The following is a 16,809-nucleotide window of genomic DNA, read 5'->3' as shown; positions in this document are numbered from 1 at the left end:
CCATCCAACATTAAGGATATAGAGGGCAAACAGTCCTAGGGTACAGTTTGCAAAATTGATTCATATCATCCACAAGCTGTAAACCCCATTGAAGACTTTTGAGTAAACCCATAAATTTTATGGCACCAGCTTTCTTGATTTCCATGGCATGGAACAAGTCTCTAAGCGTAGACCAGGAGTTCAAGTTCTTTAAAACCCTCACATTGCATCTCTCCTCTCTTCCTGCACTGGCCAAATCTCCCTGGTTGCTGAATCCATGGTCTTGTCAACTCATGTTGAGAGGAAGGTCACCATTTACATTTTTCTAAAGTTTAGCTTCCTCTTAACCTCAGGCCCAAAAGAACACTGACTGGTGTTGACATATGGAAAGGAAATCTGATTACTTTTACAATTAGAGCATCTTATGTCCTCTTTTTTTCTTTTGCTCTGTCTTCCTTAGTTTACTAGATAATTTTCATTTCTACTGAGTCCTCCAAAGGTCTTACAACTTACTCAATTTGCCAAATTTGGTTTCTCTTTATTTCATGCCTTTATTATAAAAATGATCTTTTAATTTAAAATAAATGACCTGTTAGAATATCCCTTCTTAGAATGTGAGCAAAATAGTAAAAATTCAACCTATGCCAAATCACTAAGATATATAACCAAAGAAATAGAGGGCTGATCCGAGGTTCCTATAACCTATCATGAGAACTTGCATGGTGATTTCCACCTGCTTTTTCTGACTCCTATCTGTTCTTCAATTACAACCTCCTCCACATGATCACCTCCTTGAAATACTGCCCTTGAATGACGTCCCATATCGTTAGTGGGCACGTAAAACCCATCATAAGCTGATCCCAGTACCTTGAATCCCTGGGAACATCTCATAGTCATTTCCCAGACAACCTTACATTCCAGTAACTCCTTGATGGAGGAAATCTTATATTCCTTATTCCAATTTCCTTATCATTTAATTCATGGCTTTTCTAGTCTTTTGGTTTTACTGTCATCTCTTCTATCATGAGCAATGGATGTCAGATGTATAAATATCTGCAGTATTTACAAATACTGAAGATACTATATGAGGTTCAATCTGAACTCCAAGATTACATGAGAGAAAGTTGATGATTCTAAAATGAATCCCTGTTACAAATTGCTAAAAATAGATTCCTTTAGTTTCTGGTAAAATATCTATTTCCTCTTGCTGTGTGTTTATTGTAAAATCCTAAAAACACCCAGACCTATATGAATCATGAATCATGCACAGTGCTGTATTAATTGAGACTAGAATGAACTACTGCGTTGTATCAAACAGCTGAATACCTTCCTGAGGAATGCCCGCCTCCTTACAGCAGATGATGATTTTCTAGCACAGTGATGCCAGACTTGAGCAGCATCAGAATCACACGGGGGCCTCTGAAAAAGCAGATTTCTAATGTGGTGGGTCTTGGTTGGAAACCCAGGATACTGCATTTCTAACAGCTACTGTTAACAAATTAAAAGTAAGAATTTCAATCTATGAGTGTCTCTCTCTCTATATGTGTACATATATGTACACTGCATTGTTAACAGAATGAATAGAAATGACTTGTAAACTCAGGCTGCTCAGAAAATCAAGTACACTGGCCCCCTTCATGTCTTCCTTCTTATATCCCATGGAAAGTGGATAAATGAGTTTAGCAACTCCCAAGAAACTTCAGATACTGCATGGTAAAGCTTTTACTCATACAATACTTCCTGGACAAAATGAGCATCCACAGCAGGAAAAAACCCTGACGTCAGTCAATGGGCTGTTCAGGCTACAGAAACACTTCAGGTGGTTTGTACTATAAATATTATAACCTTTAAATGTTCTCAAATCCAATGACTATCATTTGGGACATGGGGCTTATTTAAAAAGTGTTTCACACCATATTTTTTACATGCCACATTTAATTTCTTTTTTATTTTTAATCTTTCAAAAGAAATTGACCAGAGAATAATAAATCTAAGGGTCAAAACCATTAATTCATGAAAGTTTAATAAAACAAAGGCAAAAAACAAACAAGCAAAACTCTTGGGAAAATTATTATTTTTATAAATTTTTATCAAAATTCTTGACTTACATTTAATGAAATGACAGAATTGAAACTCTTTTCCATTAGAGTACATACGTTGTTTTTATATCCTATATTCAAATGAAAACTGGGAAGCCTGAAAACATAGCGTTTATTCTAAGTATACTCTTTAAAATATTAAAGGAACTGGATATTTCTTAGCAATACAGAAACAGATATTCAGTCTGCCATATACTATTTTGCACATGGTTGAACAAATTTAACATATAATGAATTGAGTATAAAAGTCATTCTTTTTCTAAGTTTAATATCTATATTTTTGGTTGCTTTTATTTTAACATCCACTCCTTTTTTGATCAGAAAGTACACTCATTTGAAGTTGCATAAAGTAACAAAGTTTGGTGTCAAAAAGTTATGGTTTTAAAATAATGCTATCAATACAAGAAACCACTAGAAGCAGAATTTTGTCTTTGATTTGAATTTTTTTAAAAGCTACTTTAAAAATAAATATGAAATGATCATAGTGAATTTATGAAATATTTAAACATTCAAAATAGAAAGGAAAATTATTTGAATATATCTTAGTTTTTTATTTACTTTTATAGTAACTGCATGTTAAGTGAGAATCATATAGCACAAACTAACTTGTGAGTAAAGCTGAACTAAATAAAACCCATCCAAATATGTTTCAAGTCTCCTCTACTTTACATCTCACAAAGCTGTACATCAAAGCAAAAGAAGCAAAGTATATTACATGTCATATTTAAAAAATTCTAATCCAATCCCCAAAATATAAATAAACACTGTTTTCATGCAGAGAGGAGACTTCACATAGAAATATACAACATCAGCAATGGAAAAACAGTTTCTATTTTTTTTAAAGCACTGACAAAAAATTCTGTTAAAACAAATACAAAATAACATTTTAATTTTTATAAATTAAACGTTGCTAGAATAAATTCTATCTTGCTGATTTCTACCATTTATCCACATTTTCCCTTCTTTTACGGTATACTTTGTTCCAAGGAAAGGTTTAAAAAAATGTAAAACTTTGCCATGTTTTTCTAATTTGATCAGACATCCTTCCTTGAAAGGTCAGCACAATAGGTGAAAGTGACATATTTAAACTATGTAGCATTGTTCGTTCTAGGCAGAAATATTTCAAATGACCAAGAAACATAACACACGTGTCAAAAATTTGATAGTCCTGGATCAACTACTCAGCATATGAAGCAGAATTTGGACTGTGATTCATAAAGGCAGAATCCCAGGTGCTTTTGCTGACACTCAGTTGTCAAAATATTCTTCCTACATTTCAGACACCATTCACAGAGTGAAAGCTAGAAGTCCAGTAGCTAACACGTAGAACCCAGACTTTACAAATAGCAATAATTCCAACACCGAAGGCAAATTACACTACACTGGAGAATAGAAAAGCAATGACGTTTCAGAGAGTATTTTTTTTGTGTGTGTGAGGAAGATCAGCCCTGTGCTAACATCTGCCAATCCTCCTCTTTGTTTTGCTGAGGAAGACCGGCCCTGGGCTAACATCCATGCCCATCTTCCTCCCCTTGATATGGGACACCGCCACAGCATGGCTTAGCAAGCGGTGCGTCCCTGCGCGCCCGGGATCCGAACCGGAGAACCCCGAGCCACCACAGCGGAGGAGCGTGTGCACTTAACCACTTGCGCCACCAGGCCGGCCCCCAGACAGTATTTTTATTCTTTCCATTTCTCTCTATGATTCATTCAGTTCTAAACATTTCTATTTTTAGTTAAATGACATTTATTTGAAGGATTCTAGCTTTTTACTCTGAGACAATCAATGTAGTTTTCAGCACAGCGTCTTTAGCTAGTTTACTTCTCAGTTAACTTTCAATTCATAGACTGGTAGTATTTTCTAAATAAATCTAAACAGCTCCGCTAGTACAAAAAATAACATAATAGTATATGCAATACAGACATAGATAAATATCTATATATTATATACACATATATAATATACACACATATACATAGTATGTATATATTATAATTGCACTTAACCTTATGCCATTGAAAAGAGAGTGAAACCATTAACAGACAGTATTTAAAATAACAGACTAGAAATCATCAAATTTTTCTCAACAAATACAGAATTAGTGTTAGCTTAGTTATCCTTCCTTGTTTTGGAAAGCTTTTATTAATCATTTACTCAGGCAATTTTAATTTATGGACAACTAATCCAGGAACTCTAAATGCAGAGAAGGGAAAGTTTCATGAAATGGGAATTGGTCTCACAGAGCTTTCAGTCTCCTGGCTGAGATACACATCAATGAAATAACTGCATTAATGTGTAATTACACGCTGTAGAGGTACAACGAAGACCGAGGTCGCGGAGTTGAACAGGTGCCAGCAACAGGTGCCATGTGCTGGCCGGCGGTGCCGCGGGGGAGGAGCAGCGAGAAAGAGGGCGAAGGTCTCCGGAAGGAGAAATATTAATATTCTGAGGAAAGTCTAATCACTTAAAAATTTTAAATACATAAATCGGACACCCAACTACTATATGTTGACTCTTTCAATTCAAAATATAGTGTCAAGATTACACGCAAACTTTAGTCTTCACAGACTCAATGGAGTAACAATCATGTGATGTCAAAGGCAATGTTTTGGGCTCTTAACTGAAAAGAGGTATTTGCTGGCACCTCAGGCAATACTATCAATTCTCCTTTTCCTGAATCCAAATCCAAGACATCAACGGTCAATTGAGATTTAAAGAGACATATCAATAAATTTAGCAAAAGATTTCGGATTAGAATGGGAAAACTTCAAAATTCATCTAAGAATAAGAAATGATATTTGTATAGCTTTTTCACATGTATTACCATATATATTTTTTCATAGATATATAGAAACATCTCATTTACTATGAAGTGCTGTGACATAGGAATTACTATTATTCCTTTTTTAAAAGTGAGGACAAACATTAATGAAGGTTAATTGGCCTGCATCAGATCCTACAGCAGTGAGAGGTAGAGCCAGAATTCAAATTCGTCTGATTCTAAATGATGTGCTTATTCAATTTTACTACTCTGCGTAGTATCTTTGACATCATACTAAAGCACTAAAAAAGATAACCTGGGAAAATACAAATAACATTGCAGAATACAATTATGCATTTCCATAGCTTCCATTTAGCCTCCATTGAAATTAAGATATTTCATCAGGAGATTAAAGATTGTATTCTATCAGATGCCTTTAATTTGAAAGTATGAGAAATACCAGAAGGAGTGGCTTAAACAAGGAAAATGTATTCTTTCACCTAATTCTGTGGTGCTGCTATGTCGGGCATCCAGGCTGGTTTCTCCAATGCTCCCTGGGCTCCACCTTTCTGGTCCTGAGCTCAGTGCAGCTCCTCCAGACAGCCACCGGGCTTTCACGGCCAAGCCCAGAGGCACCACGCACTGACCTTTCCCCATCTCTTTATCAGGAGGAAACCTTTCCCAGAAGTCACAGGAATTCTGCACCAGTCTCACTGGATTTACGTACTCTTGCCTAAACCAATAGTTGGTGAAACGACTCTCATTATCATGATTAGCTCTCAGATGAATCAGCACTCACCCCTGAGAGTGGCACAAGCACAGGGGAGAGTTAAGACCTGAACAATATTGGGGTTCCATTCGCAAGGAAAAGCCAGGGAAGCGATTTTGGTTGGGCAAACAGCAGGGCCTCGATATGCCAAAAGAGTGTTTTTTATTTATGTACATTATCACTGCTAAGGCACCCATAAATATCTAAGGAAACTTTTAGGAAAAAAAATTCTAAAAGAGCTGAAAACAGAGGGAAGTTAGAAAAAACCACTTTCCACAATCGCTAATTTTGAGACTTCTATCTTCCACAAACATACATAAATCACTCCTTTCAGACTGCTTTTTCTGTACTTTCCTGACTCCTTGTTCTCTTCTCCTTACTTGAGTTTCTTTAAGCGAGTCAAGGCTCATGATCCCTTTGTGCTACTCACTCAGCACATCAGTACCATCCCAAGTGAAACCTACACAGCTCTACCTCCCTCTGACCCCTTCTCCATAAAGGATACACAGACTAAAACGTTTATTCAACAGACTGGCTTATCTATCAATCAATTAATCAATCAATTTATGTACTAGTCATACGTAAACAAAGGCTGTAATCCAACAATACATATGGGCTGCTATACGTGTTGATTGTCCTCTAAATCAGGGAATATTTAAACTATTCAATTGTTTACTGAAATTTCTGAATATAATTAAACTCAGGGTTCAAACATTAAAATTCATGTTGATAGGGCCAGAGAAGGTAATTGATGCATCTGCTTTACTAAAGTGAACAAACTTAGTCCAGAAAATATCCATGTTAAATAAAACTCTTTTATTTGAAAAATGAATTGCTGTTCATAACCCCAAATAATTTCAGTTTACAAATTTCAGTATTATTTTCATGACTTGCATTTAGAGAAATGCAAAGTTTCATTAAGTTTCCTCCCAGATACTTATTTGGAGACTGCGTCCCAGGCCTAATAGTACACTACCATACTTTCCTACCAGGTTTCCTCTAAAATTTGAAGCACCATTTAAAAATAGAGATAGAAATGCTCCACCCAAGAAAATCACGTAGGTTAATTGTAAGGTATTACGTATGAATACACCTCTGGTGAAAAGGGAGAATTGAAATAGAAGAGAACATCCATGAAGGAATGAGCCACACTGGGCCCTTTTCCCCAAATGTATTCATTTTCTGTAGCTCCGGTGATATGGTCATTCCATGAATGGTTCATTTCAAATTTGTAATGAATCATTTATCAATTTTTGAAGATTTATATTTCAAAGGATTTGGAATTTAGAGCTTCTGAGGGGAATATGGTTGAGACATGGAGAAGTTGCTGGCAGTCTCCCAGGATCTTTTTAGTGACCACAGCTCCCGATGGGGCACCATTATTCATCCCCAAAGTAAGGGTTTCTCACCCTGGGCACCATCCTTTCGGCCCAGACCATTCTCGGTTGTGGGAGGCAGCCCTGCTCTTTGTAAGATGTTTAGCAGCTCCCCCGGCCTTCCACACTAGATGCCAGTAGTGCCCGCCTTCCCAGTTGTGACAACCAACGATACCTCCAGACAAAACCAGGTATCCCCATGAGGCAAAATCAACATTGCCTCCCTCCTTACCCCTCATCACACTGAGAACCACTGCACTAAATCAAAACAGCAGGATTTTCCCTGCTGTTTGTGACAACCCGGATGGACCTTGGGACATTATGCTAAGTGAAATAAGCCAGGCAGAGAAAAACAAATACTGCATGGTATCACTTATATGTAGACTCTGAAGGAAAAAAAAAAAAGTCAAACTTGTAGAAACAGAGAGTAGAAAAGTAAGTGTCAGGGCCTGGGGTGAGGGAAGTATGGAGAGGTTGGTAAAGGGTACCAGCTCTCAGATGAATAAGGTCTGAGGATCTAAGGTATAACATGATGAGTACAGTTGATAACACTGTATTGTGTAACTGAAATTTGCTGAGAGAGGAGAACTGGAATGTCCTCAAACACACAAAAAAAGAGCAAGATTTTCAGGTATTTCATATGGTGTGACATTGTTATTCTCAGTTTTTCCTCTGAAGTTTACATTCATATTTTAGTTAACCTACAAACAGATGCACTGCTATTTATTAGGATTAATCAATTAAAACAATCACAAGTGCAGTTGTTTCCAGCTATTACATGTCACTTTTTTGTGGAAAAGCTTGCAGCAATGATATCACCTTAGTTTTAACTATTTTCTTTAAAAACAAAATGAACACAAAATTAATCTGTCATATTGAAAATGGCAATGATTAGGCAATAAAAATAATTAATTGAATCTAAAAGCACAAACAATTGTATAAGAAAGGATGTTAAATCTTGAACCTAAACTGACTATGCAATGCTTTTACTCAAGAATTTCATCAGTTTCTCAAAAAGACATGAATATTAATCTCACATTTTTTTTTTTAATTTCTTTTTTTTGAGGTAGATTGGCCCTGTGCTAACATTTGTTGCCAATCTTCCTCTTTCTTCTTTTTTCTCCCAAAGCCCTAGCACACGGATGTATGTCATAGTTGTGGAGTTGTAGGTCTTCTATGTGGGATGTCACCACAGCATGGCTTGAGCGGTGAGTAGGTCCATGCCCAGGATCCAAACCTGCGAACCCCATGCCGCATAAGTGGAACACGCAAACTTAACTGCTACGCCACTGGGCTGGCCCCAATCAAACCTTTTCTACCTTAGTGCTAGTTATTTCCTCATAGACATTATGGTTAACATGATATAGGGGAAACATTTCAAGGAAAAACACACTACATATCACCAGAGGACAATAATTCACATATTTGATTTTCCTTTTTTGCTTTGGGATCTTAAGGTATTATAAATATCATGCTGTTGGGAAGATTTTTTTTCTCCCTACAAGTTTTAATTACAAACTTGGAGAGCTTGGGCAGCTGTTTTAGGCTACTGAATGTGTCAGAAAGCAAGTCAGAGCTGCAGGAAGACAGACCAGGACAGTCACAAGAGGAGGCCCAACCGGCTGAGCTGGCGCTCTGAGGCCACAGTGAGCCGAAGCAGAGACTGAATGCTGCTCGTGAGAAAATCAGGAGAGACTCCTAGGCAAAAAGGAGGTAGGAAATTGGGCAAGAGATGGGAAAAGTCAAGAGGTAAGTGATCCTGAGGAGTGTTTCTTAAATTTAATGTGCTTAGGAGTCGCTGGGGGACCACAGTAAGGTGCAGACTCTGATTCAGAAAGTCGGGGGGGCCTGAGACTCTGCATTTCTGACTCTCCCAGGTGGTGATGTTGGTGAGTGTACCACACTCTGTGTGGAGGTTTCTAGAGCACCCCTCCCCCGACAGACCTCTGGAAGTAGAAGTGCCATCTTTGTCTCATCACAAAAATCTATGAGATTGACAAGGTAAAATGAATCCATTTATACAGTATTCTCCCCAAATTTTCAATATACAGGAATGTGTTTTCTTTATATCTTCTTTAAAGGAAAACATGAGGTAGATTGTGGCTTTGATATAGGTTAACTTCTTATTGTTAAAAAAAAATACCTATATAAGTATCTATTAGTAAAATGTCACTACGGTTGTTGCTTTTCATATATCCTTGGGCAGCAAGTTTCTACAGCATATTATCTGACGGAGTAATGAAAAACTCAAATTTCTAAGATCAAAATTACAGTGAGGTCTGAGTTTTGGCTGATGAGTTTTAGATGAGTTTTCCAGCTCAGTCTTGAGTTTCAACTCACTCCTTACGACTATGCAGGATGCTCTTTCATCCTCGTCAACTGAAGCCTTTCACACCTCTGGGAAAACCAAATCCTGGCTCCCTCCATGCTCGCCTCTCCGCAGCAACTAACCAAAGCCTGATTTTGCGAGAGGTTTTGGCATTGTGTCAGCGTCAAGGTGTACCAGGAGGAGAAGCAGATACAGGATGACAGATGGATGAGGTAGCCCTGATGTGAAACATCCGTGGTGAAGAAGAGCCGGGAGTACTGTAACAATTCGTATGTTTAGGCACAAAAATCTGAAGACTGAAGACCAGTACTGAGTGAAAGTAATTATAATCTCTTAGAAAGGAGGACTAGTGTAGAAGGAAAAGAAATACATAAATTTGTTCCTATGACAAATATTTCAAAATAGCACTTTGCATTTTCCACAGACTATACTTGCAAACAAAAAAGATATATTTATAAATTTTTTACACAGTTTTGTAAGAACAAGAATTTTCCAAATGTATGACCCTCTTCTTTCTGCAAAGAGGAAATTTTCTCACACAAAAAGCTCATCATAAACATTTGGGTCACCAAAATGCCATACACCTTAGTAATCTGTATCTGGCTTGGGTAAAGTACTAAAGTTATGTACAAAGTTAAAAATTCAAAGGCAGCCAGACTTTTCCTAAGTAGAATTTCCAGTTTCAAACTGATCCAGACAAGTTGCAGACGTTTTAAACAAAGACACTGAGGCGACACAGGTTTGGACTGCTGACACATGTATCCTGCCCCACCCAGGACAGTCACCCAGGCTGATTCCAAGGCTCCAGCTCTGGAGGCCCCGCTCCAGATTCACACTTTCCACACCACTTGAAATTCAGAATGTCTTCTCAAGTCACCTATTCTGATCACATCACACAACATGTTAGAGGATCACACCTACATCTTCTGCATGATGCCAGTAATAATTAAACTGTTTAGTCCATTCCAGCAACTGATAAATTCAGAAGGGAAGAAAACTTCAAAGTTCTCAATAGTTTTACTGGACACAAAGATTGGGCTGTGTTAGTCCATGTACTGACTACACCGATAAATATCACTGTCACCAACAGTACAGGGTGTGCTTTAGAGAACACACAAATAATTCCTCCTGCTCTCTAGCAGAGGGAATGGACAGCACCACACTCACCCCACGTGATGGGTAGGAGATCCAGCCCAGCTCCCCTTGGACTGTCTTTGAATCCAGTAGATTGACTAAAAGAAAACACAAATACACAAACACAGTTAAAAGGAATGAGCTCTTTCTATTTGCCTCTGTCAAGTTAATGTTGTCTGTGGTTGTCGTTGAGGTAACAACATCAACATGTTCAAAACACACGACTCTGTTCATTTTCATTAGAAGTGGATAATGAGTATAAGAAGGGAATTACAGAAGAAAAGCAATTATAGGGAAAGTGAAGGGATGGAAAGTTTCTGCGGTTTTTTAAACTATTTATGTTTGTTTACAAAGATAGATTAATATTCAATATACTGGTAGTCATTTTTGACAGAATAATTACAGGTTTAAAAAGGAAACAATAAAAATGCAAAATAGGGGCTGGCCCCATGGCCTGGTGGTTGAGTTGGGTGTGCTCCGCTTCGGCGGCCCGGTTCGGTTCTGGGGCATGGACCTACACCACTCGTCAGCGGCCATGCTGTGGCAGCAGCCCACATACAAAACAGAGGAAGACTGGCACAGATGTTAGCTCAGGGCTAATCTTCCTCAGCCAAAAAAAACCCAAAAAAAACCCACAAAATAGGAAACAATGCTAACATGATATCAAAATAACTGGAAAGACCATTACATTTGATAAATTTACATATGATTTCACTATAAATTATTAAATATGCTTCTATAGGGAATCAATATTTCTGCTTGTGTATATTTGATATGGCATCTTCATACTGTTCCTGGCCAATACCAAACATATTATTCTGTAATGTGTATTTTTTGTGTGTGTGTGTGAGAAGGACTAGCCCTGAGCTAACATCTGATGCCAATCCTCCCCTTTTTTCTTGAGGAAGATTGGCCCTGAGCTAACATCCGTGCCCATCTTCCTTCACTTTATATGGGACGCCACCACAGCATAGCTTAACAAGCCTGCGTCAGTGCACACCCAGGATCCGAACCTGTGAACCCCGGGATGCCGAAGCGGAGCACGCGCACTTAACCACTTGCGCCACCGGGCCGGCCCCTGTAATGTGTATTTTTTAATACTATAGAAATTGTCTACTTAAGCCTAACAAACAAAATGCTTAGCTACCAATCTGAGGAGAAACTAAAGCAAAAACACGTTTTACAATATTACCTGTGTAGAGCTTTACTTATTCAAAGGAGGTATTGTTACCTGAGGGATTTAATGATTTTACTCAGAACTTTGTGCTACTTATTAAAAAAACCTGATGAATAATAAAATACAACATGAATGTGGTTGCATTTTGAATACAGTCATGCGCTGCGTAATGACATTTCGCTCAGCCACAGACAGCATATGGGACAGTGGTCCCATAAGACTAGTACCATTCAGCCTAGGTGTGGGTAGGCTGTACCACCCAGGTTTGTGTAAGTGCATACACTCTACGATGTTCACACAATGATGATGTTGCCTAAGGAGGCATTTCTCAGAAGGTATTCTATCATTAAGCAACTCATGACTGTATATTATTAAAAGAGAAAGGCAAATGATTTATTTTCAACACAGAGAGTATTAATTCGTAATGGACTAGAAATTAAAATACAAAAAACGACTTCAAGTTTAATTAATAACAAAGGGCTCACTTTGATTGTCGATCTGTTAAATAATGAAAACTATGGTTTTACTGCATCCTTCTTCTAAATTAGAAAACAATCCCACAATTGACTAAGGGAAGACGTAGAGGAAGTTTACATAAAATACACATATGTTGTTAACATGAACCAGAGCAGGTGAACCAATAAATACAATAAGAGAGAGTCCTTTTCCAGAGTACCATCTATTCACAAATCAAAGCATAATGTTAATACAGGCACCGCACATGTCCATGTGTTGTCAATAAAGCGTTTCCTGAGGCATGAAAAGCACCACCCTTTCTTTAATCATCCTAATTTGTTTCTTACAAAGGAAATATTAATCTTATAAAATGTTCATAAAAAGAAATAATATATTTGGTAGATACTAGAATTCTAAATTTTCAAGCACTGTTTTTTAAGGGAAGATATTTGGTTAGCTAGTTAGATGATAAATTACTAGGTGAATATAACAAGGCTTCTGATCATTAAGTTAAAAGAGATAAAATTCTCAAAGTTAGATTCTCTAAATTTTGCTAGTAAAAGAAAAACACATAAACTTAACCTATTATACTGGAATTCCTTAATGATTAAAGATTTTTTTCCCTCAATAAATTAATCCCAATGAAAAGTAATTATATGGAAAAGACAAAGGCTGCATGGATTACACAGTGTAATTTCCATAATGGAATTATCGCCCAGGATATCAGTTTAGAAATTAACAGTATGCTTAATGACACTGAAATTCTCCCTCAAAAGTGATTTTTAAAAACCCTCTACCAATTAATCAATGTTACAGATAATATTTCAGATTAATCAATGTTATAAAATTTTTGAAAATATGAGAATACATCCTCACCTTTAAATTAAAGTATGCTACCAACATTCACTTTGATAAAGACACGCCTAGTTCAATTGTTGTTTCCATCACAGTCATCAGATGATTTCTCTGAGTTTTACATAGGATTTGCACAGAATTTGCAGAGCCAGTATTCCTAAATCATTAGATCATATTTGCAGTGTCCTTAGGGGTTTAAATGATTCAATGTATTTTGTGTGTACGTAATAACTGAACATGTACTAAATGATGAATGTGTCACTGCACATGCTACGATGAATGGGTGATTTAATTTCAATATTAGTAACCAAAAGAAAAAAGTGTTTGAGGCAAAGAAGATATGAACATTGTCTGCATTTAGTAAATTACTCATTAGAACGTAGATTGTTAACTAAAGAACTAAATACCCTTAAGTTTTCTCTGATGATCATGATGAGGAAAAAAGATTGGACTAATCTCATCAGCATTTGATTTCTACTCAATGGGGAACAGCTAAACTAAAAAGAATTGTATCACACTATCAATTAAAATAAGTATAATAGATTAAATGTATTGCATTAACTCAGAAATTGAATTTTTTGTGCATTCCATCTGACATGAATGAGGACAACACAATTAGCAGCAGTACTCATGATTTTATTCTGCTATCAAAAATAATTACATCTGCCCTGGAGATCTCACAGTGTTGCTGGGATGCTCAAATAACAAGAATGTATTTAAAGCCACCATGAGTTTATAACATGTATACAGATGCAATGTTCTTGTAAAATTAATACATTAAGTAATGCCAGTTCCATTTTGGCTTCTGAACTGTATTTAAAATCCACCATCAACGTACGACCTAATACAGATGAATAGTGACATCAAAACACTTTTTAAAAGCATTTATTTTGAGTTTATAAGGTGCCTTTTGTTTATAGCCAAATGAGAACAACACAATCTAAGAATTCTAGCCACTTTCAAGTGAATGATTGCTAAACTGGGACTTTCCACAGTAAAAGCCTCAGTCTCCTGTGAGGTGTGGTATAGCGATCTGTGTGTAGCATAACTCAGATAAGAAGAGGAGAGAGTTAATGGAATTTGAAAGTCAATCTGTCGTGAGTGACTTCTCTGGATACATAGACTAAAGCTAACATTGCAATACAACATCTTAACCCTACACTGATGCAGGCAAGAACTTTGGTAACTAATGCTTTACTCTCCTGAAAAGATGCAGACCTGATCACAGCCTTTCAAGTGGTGCCACTATTCAAATGCCAGGGCAGATAGAATAAGCAGATAGAATTGTGATATACAAATACTGTATTGTAGTCTGAGTTTTTATGACAATTTGCAAGAAAGAAGGTTTATTTAAATTGCTGAAAAATGAGTTTACAAATATGAATTCTAACAAAAAAGAGTTAGGAAATTATTCTTAAGGGTAGGTGAGAATATACAGATGGCTTAGCTCTTTAACGACTGCCTCATGCCAGATTATTTGCCAAAGATATAAACTGTCCCTTACCATATTTCATATTCTAATGGTGTGATTTCTAAATATTTTTGGTTTGTAACAGGAAACGTATCATTTCATTAATTTCAGAATATGTTCTATTCCAAGAGCTATGTGGCTTACATTAACTTCTTAAGTTAAAGTGATTTAAACTGGACACACTTTTAAATGTTATGACTCTATTTAAGGGGAGATATAAATAGGTGCTTTTTGGCAAATTGTATTTGGAAATCACTGTCTGCAGTGTGGATGGATATGGTTCCAGGTTTCTTTCACTGGCTTTACTCTGCTAGTCTTATTGCTTTTAAACAGAAAAGATGTATGAATAGGTGAAGGAGTTTACATTCATGAAAACACTAAGAGAATCCTTACTCAGACTTCTCGAGTTGGCCTTCTGTTGGGCACCAACGGGAGACTTGCTGGACGAGAGCAAGTGTGGTGTCTAATGGGAATTAGAAAGTATAGAATGAAGTATAGAATGAAGGAAAGGAATAAGAACAAAGGGGAGATTAAATTGGCCCACACTGGCTGCAAGTACTTCTGGAAAGGAGGAAACCTGGCTGTCATTCCTGCCACTGATCTTCACCGTCACTTTTCCCACTCAGCTGGATTCTGGATTCAAGCTTCCCAAAGGTCTTGTTCTCTCTTCCTTTCCTATCCTCCATCGGAATGGAGACACAATCAAATGTCCACCCCTTCATTCATTTGTACTGACGACATCAAGAACTGTCTGCACCGAGAACACACACCCCCTTTCCTTCCTACTGGTAACAATCCAACAAGACTTTTTGAAAGGACTCGTTAGTGTTGGAAACAAATGTTCCCAGTTAGTGAGGGCAGATTAAAAACTTTTGGTCTAAATTTCTGGAGTTTTCACTCTTAGAGAATCATTAACACACCAAGATTTTTTCAAGGGCATTTCAAAGTTCTGATTCCTAGGGAGTATCTGTCCACTTAGAGAGACTGAGATTAAGTGCTGCAAATATGCAGACAGTGCTAAAATAAATTTTTTAATTAAATGACACAATTTCTTACTTAAGTGGAAGATCTTTTCAATTACCTTAATAACACATCAATATTCTTTGTGGTAATGGTATAGTTGCATTTTATGAAAATATTGTTATAAGAAATTATCAAATAATCACTTCCAGGTGAACAGTAGGGTTTAATGGCTAAAGAATTTCAGACTCTTACAATAATAGCCATGTTTTCTTGTAAAACCTTCAGTTATAAGCTGCCTTGGAAGCCAATTGCAAATAACTGTAAAAACCACTACAACAGAAAACAACCCCATTTGATTTGATTTGATTACGTCTTGCTTTTACTAAAGGATGACACGTCCTTGCTAGTTCACACCATCGCTGTCATTGTTCCAGCCACATATCTTGTCACTACTTTATCATTCTCATCACTTTCTGTTACATAAAAAGAGTAGCTCTGCCCTACGTTACAGATTGCAGAAGGGTCCTTTAATTGGCTTCTAGCTTATACTTAAATGTGACAAATAGAAGAAAATGATACAGGAAGTAATAAATTCTATTCTTAGTGTTGTAATTCTCTGTGTAGTACATTGGTCAACCATAACATGGAATCAAGAAATCAAGACATATTTTCTGACAGGAGTCCACCAAACCTCAGATTTTCATTTTTACTGTATACACCAGGGTATGCAGTGAGAAGAAATTTAGAGAAGTCAAAGTTTTACTGATGTACTTATGTATTTCAACATAACTTCTATCTACTGTGATTACACATTCTTAGTTTAGTTGCTTCTGTGGGCTTCCTGTTTATGTCTACCTAAACATAATGAAAACATTCTTCAATAGATCTAGTTAGTACTGTATTTCATAGACTAAAAACTATAAAAAATATTTTTAGACTATAAATGAAGTCAATGATACTCTATTAATTGTGTGCAGATAAAAATTCCTGTAAACTGTGTTAAAGTCAACAGGCATTCTGTGTCATAGAAATATGAATTTATGATTCATACTTATATATCAAATGACCAGCTAAAATTATTATGTAAGAATTAAAGAAAAAATTCTGTAGTGCTAGAAATTTCTGTGAAAAACCTCTTTTGTCACATGGCATCTTAATGGCTCATTTATGTGTTATAAGCAGATTTCTGGACAAGGTGGTATACTATTGATTTATTCCTTCTTATTATCTTTTCCTCCTGGGCAATAATTTTGGGTTTACTTCTGCACAGGTCCCCCTCACAGAAGACACCGTAAGTAGCGGCCTCGTCTCAGTCTCTCCCAACAGCAGGGAGAACACAGTGGCACATCAGACATCTAGTTTCAGGACTAGAGCAGTTCAGTGAAATAACAGTAACACAGACCAAAGCTCGACTTGAAACCTGGACATTTTAGTAAATG

The 16,809-nt window shown here is 36.7% G+C and overlaps 1 protein-coding gene across 3 annotated transcripts in view; it reads right to left on the bottom strand.

Annotated features, from left to right (window-relative positions):
• EPHA3 (EPH receptor A3) overlaps positions 1 to 16,809 on the bottom strand; it is a 367,575-nt gene that overhangs the window by 338,154 nt on the left and 12,612 nt on the right. For all 3 annotated transcript variants that reach the window (XM_004440066.3, XM_087418216.1, XM_087418217.1), the window contains exon 2: positions 10,482 to 10,546. In XM_004440066.3, the coding sequence (XP_004440123.1) occupies positions 10,482 to 10,546 (65 nt within the window). The remainder of the gene's footprint in view (positions 1 to 10,481; positions 10,547 to 16,809) is intronic.

This window comes from Ceratotherium simum, chromosome 27, assembly GCF_057802395.1.
Source record: "Ceratotherium simum simum isolate JZ-2026a chromosome 27, ASM5780239v1, whole genome shotgun sequence".
Classification (NCBI taxonomy): domain Eukaryota; kingdom Metazoa; phylum Chordata; class Mammalia; order Perissodactyla; family Rhinocerotidae; genus Ceratotherium; species Ceratotherium simum.
This window is presented reverse-complemented; position numbering and strand designations above follow the sequence as displayed.